The sequence below is a fragment of the Thermobia domestica genome, chromosome 7 (assembly GCF_964235325.1).
Source record: "Thermobia domestica chromosome 7, izTheDome1.hap1.1, whole genome shotgun sequence".
NCBI classification, from domain to species: Eukaryota; Metazoa; Arthropoda; class Insecta; order Zygentoma; family Lepismatidae; genus Thermobia; species Thermobia domestica.
Genome location: NC_137460.1, coordinates 58,059,349 through 58,072,533, shown reverse-complemented (window position 1 = coordinate 58,072,533; position 13,185 = coordinate 58,059,349). Strand labels below are relative to the sequence as shown.

General features: G+C 32.8%; 1 protein-coding gene across 3 annotated transcripts in view; it reads right to left on the bottom strand.

The window, feature by feature from the left end:
- Positions 1 to 13,185, bottom strand: part of crb (cell polarity complex component crumbs) — a 249,974-nt gene that overhangs the window by 47,559 nt on the left and 189,230 nt on the right. For all 3 annotated transcript variants that reach the window (XM_081764729.1, XM_081764731.1, XM_081764730.1), the window contains 2 exons: positions 10,867 to 11,016; positions 1,611 to 1,759 (listed from right to left, as the gene is read on the bottom strand). In XM_081764729.1, the coding sequence (XP_081620855.1) occupies positions 1,611 to 1,759; positions 10,867 to 11,016 (299 nt within the window). The remainder of the gene's footprint in view (positions 1 to 1,610; positions 1,760 to 10,866; positions 11,017 to 13,185) is intronic.

Below are 13,185 nucleotides of genomic sequence, written 5' to 3'. Positions count from 1 at the left end.
TAATCTTACGAGTCACTATGCGAAGGATAACATTTATCTGATGAGCTGTTCAAAAGCTGTACATATCAAATGAGAAACTTTTATTAACCAAGATATAACTGAAAACCATATATATAATAAATATAATAAGTCCAGAGTATTTGTTGTCTACGAAGTATAACAATTAATATGAGTCTATAAATCAACGTAAAAAATTACTTTATAGACATGTTCCGAAGATGAAGACAAGCAATCATCAAAATGTATATGAAGAAGTTATTAATACGGGTGCTTAAGGGAGTTCCAGACTAATATTTTATTTTTACGTGGGTCGTTCAATATATAAGTTTCCCTAAGCTGTAAAATATTTACTTATTAAAGATACATTTATAAACTATACATACATGTGTAGGTGGGTCCTTCCTCACTTCATGTAATCCTCACTGAGATTCAGGCATTTGTCTCAACCTTGCACCAATTTGTCCAAACTATTTGAAAAAAAAAAGGCTCGGCTATTTAGAACTTTCCTTACATTCCGCTTCACTTTTTCATGTGTTTCGAAATTCAAGTTGCAATGCAGACTTTAATACTGGAAAAAGATGGAAATAACTCGGCGCTAAACTAATGCTATATGGAGAGTTGGGCAGCCGTTCCTACCTTAATTCTTCAATCTTGTGTCTTGTTTTCGAGCTGAGTAGGGGGTAGACGTTATCGTCAAGAAGAGAACAGGTCGCTTATATCGAATTGCGTTTCCCTGAAGAAGAGTTCGAGTTCGACATATCGCGACCTGATCTCCTGTCAACTAGTGATGAAGAAGTGGAACAAATGCCTGAATCTTAATGGATATTACAAGGAGTAATGAGGAAGAACTCACTTACACATGTATGTATAGTTTTCAAATGTGTATTAGAAGATACATATTTTACAGCTTAGGGAAACACATATATTGAACGACCTACGTAAATATGCATTCTATCATTTCATTAAGTATTTATACTACGAACTTTTTATATTTCTCTTTAATTTTTATTATGCTCACATTAGGATCACGTATGTATATTGTAAGGTTCCGCATGTCTACACGTCATGCAATAACCACGTGTGAACTACATGTGTTAGTAATAAATAACAACAAACAGACGACGGTCCCGAAGAGGAGTCGATCACCATCGCCAACAGTCGGAAAGACGAGAATCAACGAAGGAAGCCGACAATACAGGATAAAAGGGACCTGAACGCCTCGACCAACATCAATCTTCCCGGATTGATCGAAACACCTAAAACCCCTCTCACGACGCTTGGTCACCGAGAGGTACCCATCCTTATACCCACGACGCTTGGTCACCGGGTTCCTTTCCTCTTTCTCACGACGCACGGTCACCGAGAGAGAGATACCTAATCTACACCCCTCTCACGACGCACGGTCACCAAGAGTACCTCACCTCAAAGCCCACGACGCTTGGTCATCGGGCTCCTATCTAATCTTACCTAAATATTAGAGGAATTACTTATTTTAATTTGTGTACATAAAAGACTTTTTATAATAAAAAGGTGAAGGGAAAGTCCAAATCCCGTGTACATTTTATTGCTCTACCCAAGAAATTTTACAATATATTTAGCAAAACACTTACCGCACAATCATCAATATTTATTTCACAAAGGTTTCCTGTTAAGCCTGCTGAGCACGCACAGGTAAAACTGTTAACCCCATCAATACAGGTTGCACCATTCATACATGGATTGGACTCACATTCGTTGATGTTTATATCACAATCTTTTCCTAAAATTAAATAAAGTCAGTACGAAGGAAATTGACTGAGGCACCACGCTAAAAGTGTAAAGAAGTATTTGTTAAACATGCCAACAGTGCCTAAAGTAATACCCTTACGACTCAGGAATGACAGGAAATACAAAATACCTTTAAAAAAAGACTTGGTTTAAATTACAAATCATTAAATAGAATTAATTAAAAATATAAAATGTGGCCTGCCTCATATATTTCTAATAGAAAATTTGTGGTTATCTCTCTGCAGTTTATTATATTTGCTCAGGCATCCCTCAAGGGTTTGACTTGTGACCGCTTCTATTTCTTTTATTTGTAAATGATTTGAACGAGTACATTCATTGTCATTTTCTTATGTATGCTGATGACTTAAAAAAAAGTTCTATTGATTCCACTGATGACTGTGTTGTTATTCAAAGTAATATTGATAATGTTGTGAAATGGTCTTACACTTCAACAAAACTAATCCTATTTATTACAGATACGGTTTTGATAGTATTTCTGTTAAGTATGTTGAGTCCACCAAAGATCTGACTGTAATATTTCATCATAAATTATTATTTAACAAGCATCTTGAACAGATTATAGAATGCTAGAAGAAATTTAAAAATCAAATGGATCTCTAAAGATTTTGAGTTTAGAAAACTTGTGTTACTTTGTATCTCGTTAATGTTAGAAGTCATCTTAAATACTGTTCTAGTGTTTGGAACAGAAGCGTACAGTACTTTTATAATAATATTGAATCTTTTCCAAATTTCTTTCTTTCTTAGTTGCGCTGAAAATTTAAGTTTTTGTCATTCAAAACTAAAGATGAAATTAGACAATTACTTGGACTCCTGAAACTACCAGAAAGAACTTTATATGATCTTAAATTATTAAACGAAATTCTAACTGGTAAACTACAGTTAATTAATATTGTAAACTTGCATATTCCTCGCACTACTACAAGAAATTACAAAAATTTTAAGTGTGACGTAGTTTAATTGATATAACTATCTATAAGTGTTTGTCTACGGCCAACAATTATTCTTACTTTATCGCTATATTTATTGGAGATTTTGATATTATCAAGAAAGAAAAAAAAAAAAAAAAAAAACAATTTACCATATATCACCTTTTATAATATACTGATTACCGTGTTTTATATCTTTATGATACAACGGAAAATCAGAGGAAGGCAATAAATGAGCACGCGCTCATTTATTTTTTTAATTTATGGTAACGATTAATTTTTTAAAATTTTATTTATTTTCATTATCACCATTATTATGTTTCAGTGCAATTTTTAATTCCACAGGAAATTCGTTATTGGACGTACGTCCGTTATTTACTGATGAATACATAAATAAATAAATAATTAAATAATTATTATTACTAAAAAATTAATTAATAACTTATAATTATATATATATATATATATATATATATATATATATATATATATATATATATATATATATATATATATATATATATATATATATACCAGAAAATACATAAAACATAATTACACATATAACGAAAGTGTACGTCTACTATGAAGTCTTTTGTAAACGCCTTATCAGTTAAGAAGCCCTTTCAAGGCTTCAAAGCTACTTGCCTGTTCTTTATGTTTCTTTTCTTCTTCCTCTCATTTTCTGTTGTATCATTTAGCGAAAGAACTTGTAGCATACTTTGTACTTAGTTTGTGTTATTGAGTTTTCATTATTTTCTGGATATACGAGGTGCTACCTTAAGATTTTCGAACTAATTCATGAAGATAAGAAAATTTACTTTAAATCCCAATTTTCATCATCTCCTTCAAAGTAGTCGCCTCGGATTTGTGTGCAATGATTGTAGTGATTTTCTCATTGTTGGAAGTCTGTTGACCTTAGCGTATTCAATAACCGTTTTGATTCCGATTGTATGGAGTTAAAAAGTCGCCTTTCAACTGAAATTCCTTTTTAGGAAAGAAGAAGAAATCGTACGGAACTAGGCCAGGCAACTGGAATTAGTGTGGACAGTGGTTTAGAGACTTAGGATTGAGATTTCTGGGCTTTCGGCATCTATGGCCATGTTAGCCAGTCACGTATGAGGGATGACGTCCCTCGACGATCACACTATTCGAGGAAAGAGAAGGAAGGAAGCGGCCTGGAATCTATATGTTAGGTACCACCCCGGCATTTGCCTGGTGTGAATGAGGAAAACCCAGGAAAACCTCTCTGAGGATGGCTGGCCTGAAAAAGTTTTTATTACACTTTTTCGACCGAGTGCCCCCACCGGGAATCAAACCCGACACCTCTCGCAGAGTGTGGACAGTGGTTAAGTTTCTTTTTTGGCAGGAAGTCCTTTATAACAAGTGAGGTGTATGTAGGTGCGTTATCACGGTGAAGCAATTTAGAGTTCGTTCTTCCATCTCTCAGGCCATTTGTGCCTGAAGTTTTCTTCCAGTCTTCTCAAATGTTGCAGTAAAACTTCCCCGTGAAATTACTTGACCAGGTGGTAAAAAAATTCTTAGGACAATTCCATAGACAAAATAAATAAATAAATAAATAAATAAATAAATAAAATAAAGTTCGCTGCAATTCGTCTCATGCTCAGTCTATCTGATAGAATGTATGATATTTCTCTTATCACAGTTCTGACATCTCCCGTACGACAGACTACCTTTATTACAAAAGGTCCTGGATTGTTTGCCTTCTAGCCTCCAGGATGATTTTACACATTTTCGCGATCTTTTCGGAATTGTGTATGATAACGGTCAACCCGAATGTTAGTTATCCTCTAAGACTTCCGGTCATCTTTGAAACGCTTAAACCACTCAAGTGCCTCTGCTTGGTTTAAAGCTTAGTCACCAAAAGCCTCTTTTAGTATTCGGTAGCCTTCAGCTAACGAAACCAGCAAAACCTACAAAACGCGTGCACTCATAACAATGCCACTTGGGCGATTGCCAACTGAAACACATACAAAGAGGCAACTTTTGGCAGGAGTTCATTCTCCTAATGGTTTGGGCGGAGGATTAAAATTCTCGAAAATGTTGGATAACACCTCGTATATATATTAACAATTTTGTATGACCATTCCGTTATGTATCCAGTATCTTCAAGGAATTCTATAAACTCAGTTTCTTTTCGAAATCAGAATCATTTTCTATTTTCGTGCATTGTTAAGCATAGTATCATTCTTATTTGATACAATTGCTTAAAAACAAGTCGTAAGACGATACAATATTTTTTCGGACATGGAATGTATGCAGAAGATATTATGTGAAAGTGGAAAATCTTGTATCAAATATATCGGCTGAACAATAAAGGAGATAGAAAATATTTAGGTATTGATGAAGGGTATATACTCCCGAGTATTCGCGGGATCTGTGTGTTAGTGTCACTTAACAATTAACACAGATGTTAACCAAGCTGCAGAGAAACAGCACAGAATCTATCCCCCCCCCCAAAAAAAAAAGATCTGTTGTGTTCAAATCAAACTGAAAATTTTAGAAGTGTCCAAATGATCCTTCCTATCTCCACTTTTGGTCAGTAATTCTAAAATTTGACAGGTGATAACAGATAATAAAACACTGTACGTTAAAAATCAGAATTTATGTATATTGTTTTCAAATGCTAATAAATCGGGAAGTTTACAACGATCAGAAAACGCCTGTACGAAATTAGAAGCAGTCTGAACCACGTGTTAACTTTGTTGCAACTTCATACGTATCTCGCTGATATGCCTACCGTAACTAATTAAGGATGTACTCCTTCTACTTCGGCTGACACACATACTTTTGAATAATAGTTTTACAAGGCGGCAACATGTTGTTCTCCCTTTCTAAAGAAATTTTCTACTTGCAATTGTCACCATGATGTTTATTATTGTTCTTCTCTTGGCGGGTGGTTTTGGAGACTTCCCTAACCACAAGTTGTAAATTCCCCTCTAAATACAAATTGCATATGATCCTGAACTGTCAATTTATTTACTTTCATATAATTTTTAAGAACTAATAATCTTGTATAATCCGTCACGAGAATGTTATTTAACAATACACGAAGACACAAAGTTAGTACGTAAAGTCGGACTTTCAAAGAAACTGAATTACTTGTCAATTTCCTGAAGATTAAGATACAATTGTGAAGTCAAGTGAAAGTCAATGGAAGTGTCAATCAATTAATCGAAAAAAAAAAATGTTTCATTGATGTTAACAATTACAGTGAAAGATTTAAAAATATGCACACATACATACCACAAAATCTTAACGCTTAGGAATAAATTTAGTGTTACCTAAAGAATTTACTTCTACAACCGCTCACTTAAAAGTTCAAAAAGCTTATATTCCGTAAAATACTTCCAATTTACTCTTTATTGAGCTAATGTAATGAACTAATTTTACGCTACTATTTATTGCTGAAGCCGACACACACGTACCTCTTGCTTCAACCAGAGAAACTTTCCTTATTTTGTACGTGAAAACAAACACACCATACATAAATCACTCCAAATCGTGTGAATTGGTGCATAAATTTACAAAACAATGAACGTAATAAGATGAAACGATATTTTACTCATTGCAATGAAAACGAGTCATGATAAAATGTAAACGTTAAACCTAGTAGGCAATTCTTCCTCCGAAAATCTGGATCGAAAGTATCTTCATAACGATAATGATGATGATATCAACAGTGTTACCAACAACACTAGCATAAAGTGAATATCTTTTGGGAAATATGTATTGAAACAAGTAAACTGAAAAGCTTTATTTGTCTATGACGTTTCATTAATGATTCAAACAGACAAAAGTATCTTTACTCTCATAATCTTCATAAAGAATACAGTACACAGTTTACAGAAGAGAAAGTGAAACTGTGTCTTGAATTAATTGGAGCTTCATTTCGTGAATCATCTCTTTCTAAAATAATCTTATACGAGTAACTCTATAAATAAAAGTGATATGTGAACGCATACTTAGAAGACGAGTGTAGTCTTTCACCAAATAAGGAAATGTACTCGGAAAATGATTTTGGGAAGAGTGCTGTCTTTCACCATGGCCAGCGTACTTTGAAGACAAATTTGGGAAAAGTATTGTCTTTTATCAAATTTCCTTTAATACTTACAGGGATAAAATAGTGAAGAAAAGCATAATCACATAGGAAATATGTTTTGATAGGAAGAAGAATGAGTCATATCCATTTCGCAATGATTACCAGATATGTCTCTATTTAGATTTACCGATTATCTTCTTCGACTGTTTCGTTATTACGAAAGTAGTTACATAAGATGTTCCTAAAAGAAAGAAAGAAAAAAAATTGTAACGTGTTCCTCACACCAAAGAATCAGAGTGTATCTTGAATTTAGCTCAGAGAGGCTTGATTACGAAGAGATGGACCAAATAACTTGTAAAACAGTTTTTTTTTTTTTTTTTTTTTTAAACCATATCTTCTACATGTAAGTGTAATATCTCTATATTTCTGCCGAAAATCGTCAACTTCGATTACGACGACATATTAAGATTGTTTTGAAGATTTTGAAGAGGGAAATGAGCAACGAAGATTTTTGAAACTGTACTGTAAAAATTATTGCAATCAACATAAGCGCTATTTAATGAAAACTGATATCAGTGTCTCCAATTACTGTATAAATTGTAGTTATCCAATAACGGTATTCATATTTTTATCTAAATTCCTTTAATTAAAGTTTAATGTTGGATTTTCGTTTTAATTCGAATTGATTCGTAAACTTACCCTTCTATGTTAGTTTTTGAAAAATGTAGTATTCTGACTTGTGCATAATTATGGTTTGTTGTTCTGCACTGCTTAGGAAAACTTCAAATATTGTTATCTGTTGTTTCCTGACGCTCCTCATATGTTCGTTAATCCTGATTTTCAAAACTCATCACATTCATAGATAGATTCGTATTCATATCATACTCTTGTAACCAGTTGGTGGTTTCTTTACTCTTTTGCATGTGAGGGAGAGTATGATATCTTAAAATTGTATTTATGAAACACAGGTTCTAATTTTCATGTTAATTTTGAATAAAATGGAACATCAATTTATTTATTTTTATTTTTTTTTTATTTATTTTTTTTTTTTAGTGGTTCTGTGTCACAGTAGCTGTACTCCTCTGTTCATGATTGTTGATAGTGAATATGATTATTCAATTTTTTATAATAAAACATTTTTAGCGGAGGAAAGTTCGATACCTATATGGAAAAAGGAATCCACACTGAACTTCATTATAGGAGGACGCACCGTGGCAATATGGATTTACTTCTCTCCTGTGATGGTATTAATGTGAACTATTTTTGAACTATTGTAGCTCCCCCCCCCCCCCCCCAAGATGTGTAAATACAAAAATGTGATCAGAACCATTATTTTCTTTCTTGTCCAATGGCCATTTTTAATCTACAATTGAGCGATTTATTTAAATTCTTGTTAATTTGTTTTTCTTTAATATGAGGAACAAGGATCACAATTTGTCGGTTTCTCCCAATTAGTTTTGAGATATTGACCGACACAATCTTCGCTTTCGCCCATAACTCCGTAATCAAGCATCTCTCAGTAAAGTACAAGAAGAATGTGAAGTTCATCGTGTTTCTCCAGAAACACCCTGTATATTTAATGTTGTAAGAACGATCTATTTCGATGAAAGAAGACATACTTCACACATGTTATGGACTGCATGACAACATGTCAACTTTGAACTCAATATCGAAATGGAGTATCCATAATGAAGAATCAGCTTTAGGTTTATGTTTAGAAAAATTCTGCAACACTACCCCAGACAATACAGAAGAAACAAGTTTTACTTGTTAGTACTACTACAGTGCATGCATTGATATCTGAAAACAGAAGATTGGAACTGTGTATTACACACAACCACTGACATAAAAGAGTTTGTGTAAGAATAGAAATAACACACAATATTAGAAACTCTAAAAGGTTAATATTTCTACTGGTCCTATCGTCTATCGCTAATAAAGAGAGAATTGCAAGATGTGTATATCTTGCTACTCATTAGCATAACAACATTACTATATTATAAACATATATCATATGACTAATTGCTCTACAGAACATTGACAACATATAATAATTTTAGAAACCCTTCACAATGTTCGTTATTTACATAATACTGAAAGCAAAACAAATAATATAATCTAATGTTTTAATTATACATAATATAATTACCTTTGGAAGAAAACACTGTTTATCAATACAAGCAGAAAACATAAAAAATTAAATTAAATAAACGCTTACACTAATAATATACAAGGAAAGTTCAATCAATAAGTTGTTTTCACACATCTCAGGAAGTATACGAAATACACAAAAATATATTTCCCTTTAAATGTGCAATGTATAGTTACGGCATTTCATTTGTTTTGCGTTTTTCAAATCTTGTCTTTGTGTACTTGTTGGGCAAAGTATCAGTCAGTAATTCCCCTAAAAGAAAGATCCCAAATCTCGTACTTCGCATACATCTCTTGGTTTATTTTTATTAGACAGACTTAACCCAACATACACGACGTAATTGGTAAAATATAACGCTGGCAACATTATTAGAAACTGAATCAAAAAGATAACGGAATAAAAATGGATATGTAAAAGAAAGAGGAAAAAAAGAAGTAGAAAGACATCACGGGTCATGGCTATATCACATGTTACTTCTTATACATAAAACCTAGAAATATGTGGAACATTGCCGATACAGTAAGATGTCACAGTAACGTACATCAGAATAACGAAATGTTCAGAATTGTGAAATAAATTTTAGGTCCTTTCACTTTTCCCTATTTAATGTTGGTTAAAACATTTCAACTTAATGACTTTCGGACTTTCAGTATAACAAATGAAAATTTCGTCTTTTGCGTATTTTAACTCAACTTTTTTAAAACACCATTGAAATTCGTACTGTTTTATATTGATTTTATTACACTATTTGACTACTCAGATAATACGTTAGTCATTTTTCATACATGTATGCGATCGATCGAGCAGGATAACGTCTCAAAAGTAACTCACGAGTGTTATCCCATTAAATAAGCATTTGCATATCTTTCAATGCAAGAAGTAGCTCTATTGGCTAAATAGGAGCGCACAGTGATCAGCGAACGTTACATTCATAAAGCCATTTTATTTATACACATCGCATCATGTGTTCATTCTTTTATTCCCTGTTTGCAAAGCAACATGTATAATAGTGTGCCTGTTAACTTTATCCCCTTACGTTCGTAACCCGTAACTACACGAATCCCCGTATCTTGTATCAGCTGCGTAATGTCTCAACAAAAGTGTTGCCTCCGTGATGTAATTTTTTTTGGCATTTTTAAACTTTTTTAATTCTGCAAAAACCTATGTAGTTTGAAAATAGCGTCACCCTTGAGTAATTTAATTGCATTTTGGGTGATTTTTTTCAACGTACAACAGTAATTATTATTATTGTTGTTATTATTATTATTATTCCTAGAAAACAGAATGCATAATATTACAGGCAACGCCACTCCTACAAGAAAATTTTCTAAAAATTACGCACATAAGGGGTTATAAATGGCAATATGGATAAAAAAAGAAACAACAGCGGTTGTCTTTAAAAGAAAACCGCAAAATACTTCTTGAAGAGGAGGAAGAAGGGAATAAAAGAAAGATATTGAAAAATTCTATACAAGAAATTAATTTCGGAGGACCCCAAAATGTTATACTGGTATTTTATTGTACTTGGCTCGTATCCTCTGAAAGCTACACTACGACAGAAGAAGAAGAAATTTTTAGAAAGTCCGACCTCAATCACTGCAATGCTACTATAAATGTCAGTGTTCATTCTGTATTTTTGATACACGATATACTAGTACCTCAAGAAATGTGTATTACAAAACGGATCACTATTCCATCTTATGTACTAGGACATTCTGTGTTCTCTAAACATGAAATGTCATAACTTTACAAATCAACTGAACTTTCCTCGTAAATTATTGGTGTATTAATTCAAATCATACTTCCCCTTTTAAAAAAGAACACCAAGTTACCAAATATATTAGTTTCCGCTTCATTATTATTACTATTATCAATTTTTTTGCTCATAAAAAAAGCAACGACGAATCGAAATGAAAAGCGAGTACTTTTCTAACTACCTGAATATCCAGGCTGACAGTCACAACTATAGCCGTTAACTTCATTTCTACATTCAGCATCATTATGACAAGGTCTAGAAAGGCATTCATCAAAGTCAAGATCACAATGAATTCCAGAAAAACCTGGTCGGCAGAAACACTCGTAACTACCTAAAGTGAAAACAAGAAATATGGGTGCATTGAAATAGTGACACACTCATCAAACCGAAGAAAAAAAAAAAGTTTGAATGCATATTACACACATTTACAGGAAAGTCATCAACGTCAATAATTGATGATGTAATTTTGTTTTAATTGTGTTATTGTTAAATGGTAAAAGTTAAAAACTTCATCCAGGAAAGTGCTCCTATCCCGGAGTGGTAAAACAAGGACAGAAAAAGAAACAAACAGTCATCTACAACCAATAGTACTGAAGAGTTTGATTTCAATAAAAGTTTATTTTAGTTATCTTCGAAAAAGTTATATACATATACACTCATTCTCTGCAAACAAACTGGATGTAATACGTGTTTTAAACATCTATACTATGGAAACTGTTCATTCCAAAATGGAACAAACTCTGTTATGTCTTTACAATTAAATTACGAAGTATTTATAAATTCCTGGTTTACTTTAATTCTTCGGAACTCAAAGCGCAAAATAATCAAAATGATTATATTTATATTGCACACATTAATCACTAATATATGCTGAAGAGTCCAAGAAAGACCCACAAGGATCAAAAAACGATTATGACTTAATCTTTTTTTTATAAACATACTTCTTTTCTTCTTCATATCAACAACAGCAGTAGGAAGAGCGGCTTACCCTTGAACGAAACTCGAAATTAAACAACTTACACTAAAATACAACTTGCTGAGCAAAGCAACGTTTATTCATAAAATAATAAATATGTGACAGTTTCGCCAACTAACTGAGCATATTTGGCTTCATCAGACACTGTAAAAACAAGAGAGAGTTGCATCTATATGCAGCAGTGGGGCAAGTTATTGGAAAGTCTTAATTTATAGCTTAGTTTTCCACTGGACCAGGGAGGGAAATGGATCTTCGGTGTTTAGTTTCATTTTTGTCAACTTCTGTTATGATGGGCTGAATCTGTTTTGATCAGCCAATCAGCGTTTAGAACCATTTTCTGTGTTTCTGTTATATTTAGATGCAACTCTCTCTTGTTTTTACAGTGCCTGATGAAGCCAATATGTTCAGTTAGTTGGCGAAACTGTCACATATTTATTATTTTATAAATAAACGTTGCTTTGCTCAGCAATTTGTATTTTAGTGTAAGTTATTGAATATAGCAAAGCTAGTATGAATCAGCTAGTTATCAAGTTTAAAATGTAAGAGAGAGAAAAGCATTATTACACCCGTTCTACTTATAAAATGAGTATATAAAATATGTATTACATACTTTCGAAACCAATAAAGCGTTATTGCAGTTTACAAACAAGTTTATAAACCAGATTTCCTATATGAAAGACGGGAAATTTAACCATTTTGCTACGAGAGAGTTCCTACATCTCACAAATTTAACTGAACAGGTTAATTCTATGTCAATTCCACGCGAAATATATGGATTCAAATTGTGTTTAAGTTCTTTGCACATTTGGCATCTAAATATTATTGCAACGCGTATGTCTACTACGTTAAGATAAGCCTTAAATGTGTGCCTTAATTAATGCATGGTTTCTACTGATCTAGATAAATCTATTTCCCTGACTTCTCCATGATCTTTGGCAGGAAATTCCCTGACTTTCGTGACAGGTGTCGGATGACACTGACATATAAATAACGGTGAATATTTATGTGAGAACATTTATTCTATATAGACAACTGTAATATTTTCCATAAGTAGAAGCTTTGCTTTGTATATACTTAAACAAAAACAAACTATTTGTAATGGACCCGTTTGGTCTCCATTACAGTATAAGATTATTTTTCTTTGTATGCGCCCTTATTGTTTACCTTTACCATTTGCAAGGGCATATTAGTTATTGTTAATATTACATTCATGCCATTATTTCTGTTATTTTGTTATATAAGTTAATGTTGGGTTATATTTAATCTGCACCACCGGTGTATTGGCGTTAATGGCCGCGAAATTAAAGCCAGTTGTATTCTTTTTCCTCTGTTGAATTGAGATTTTCTGTTGTTTATATGATTAGTGATTGAAATAGAAATAACTATGTATATAGTCAGTGTTGATCAAGAAAAGAAAATGAATTTATCGTATTAGTTTAAATAGTCTGGAATCCGTGAGGATTCCGTAACTGGATTATCTTCACTCTCCTGTTTATTAGTAACATCTTTCGCATCAGGAAGAGT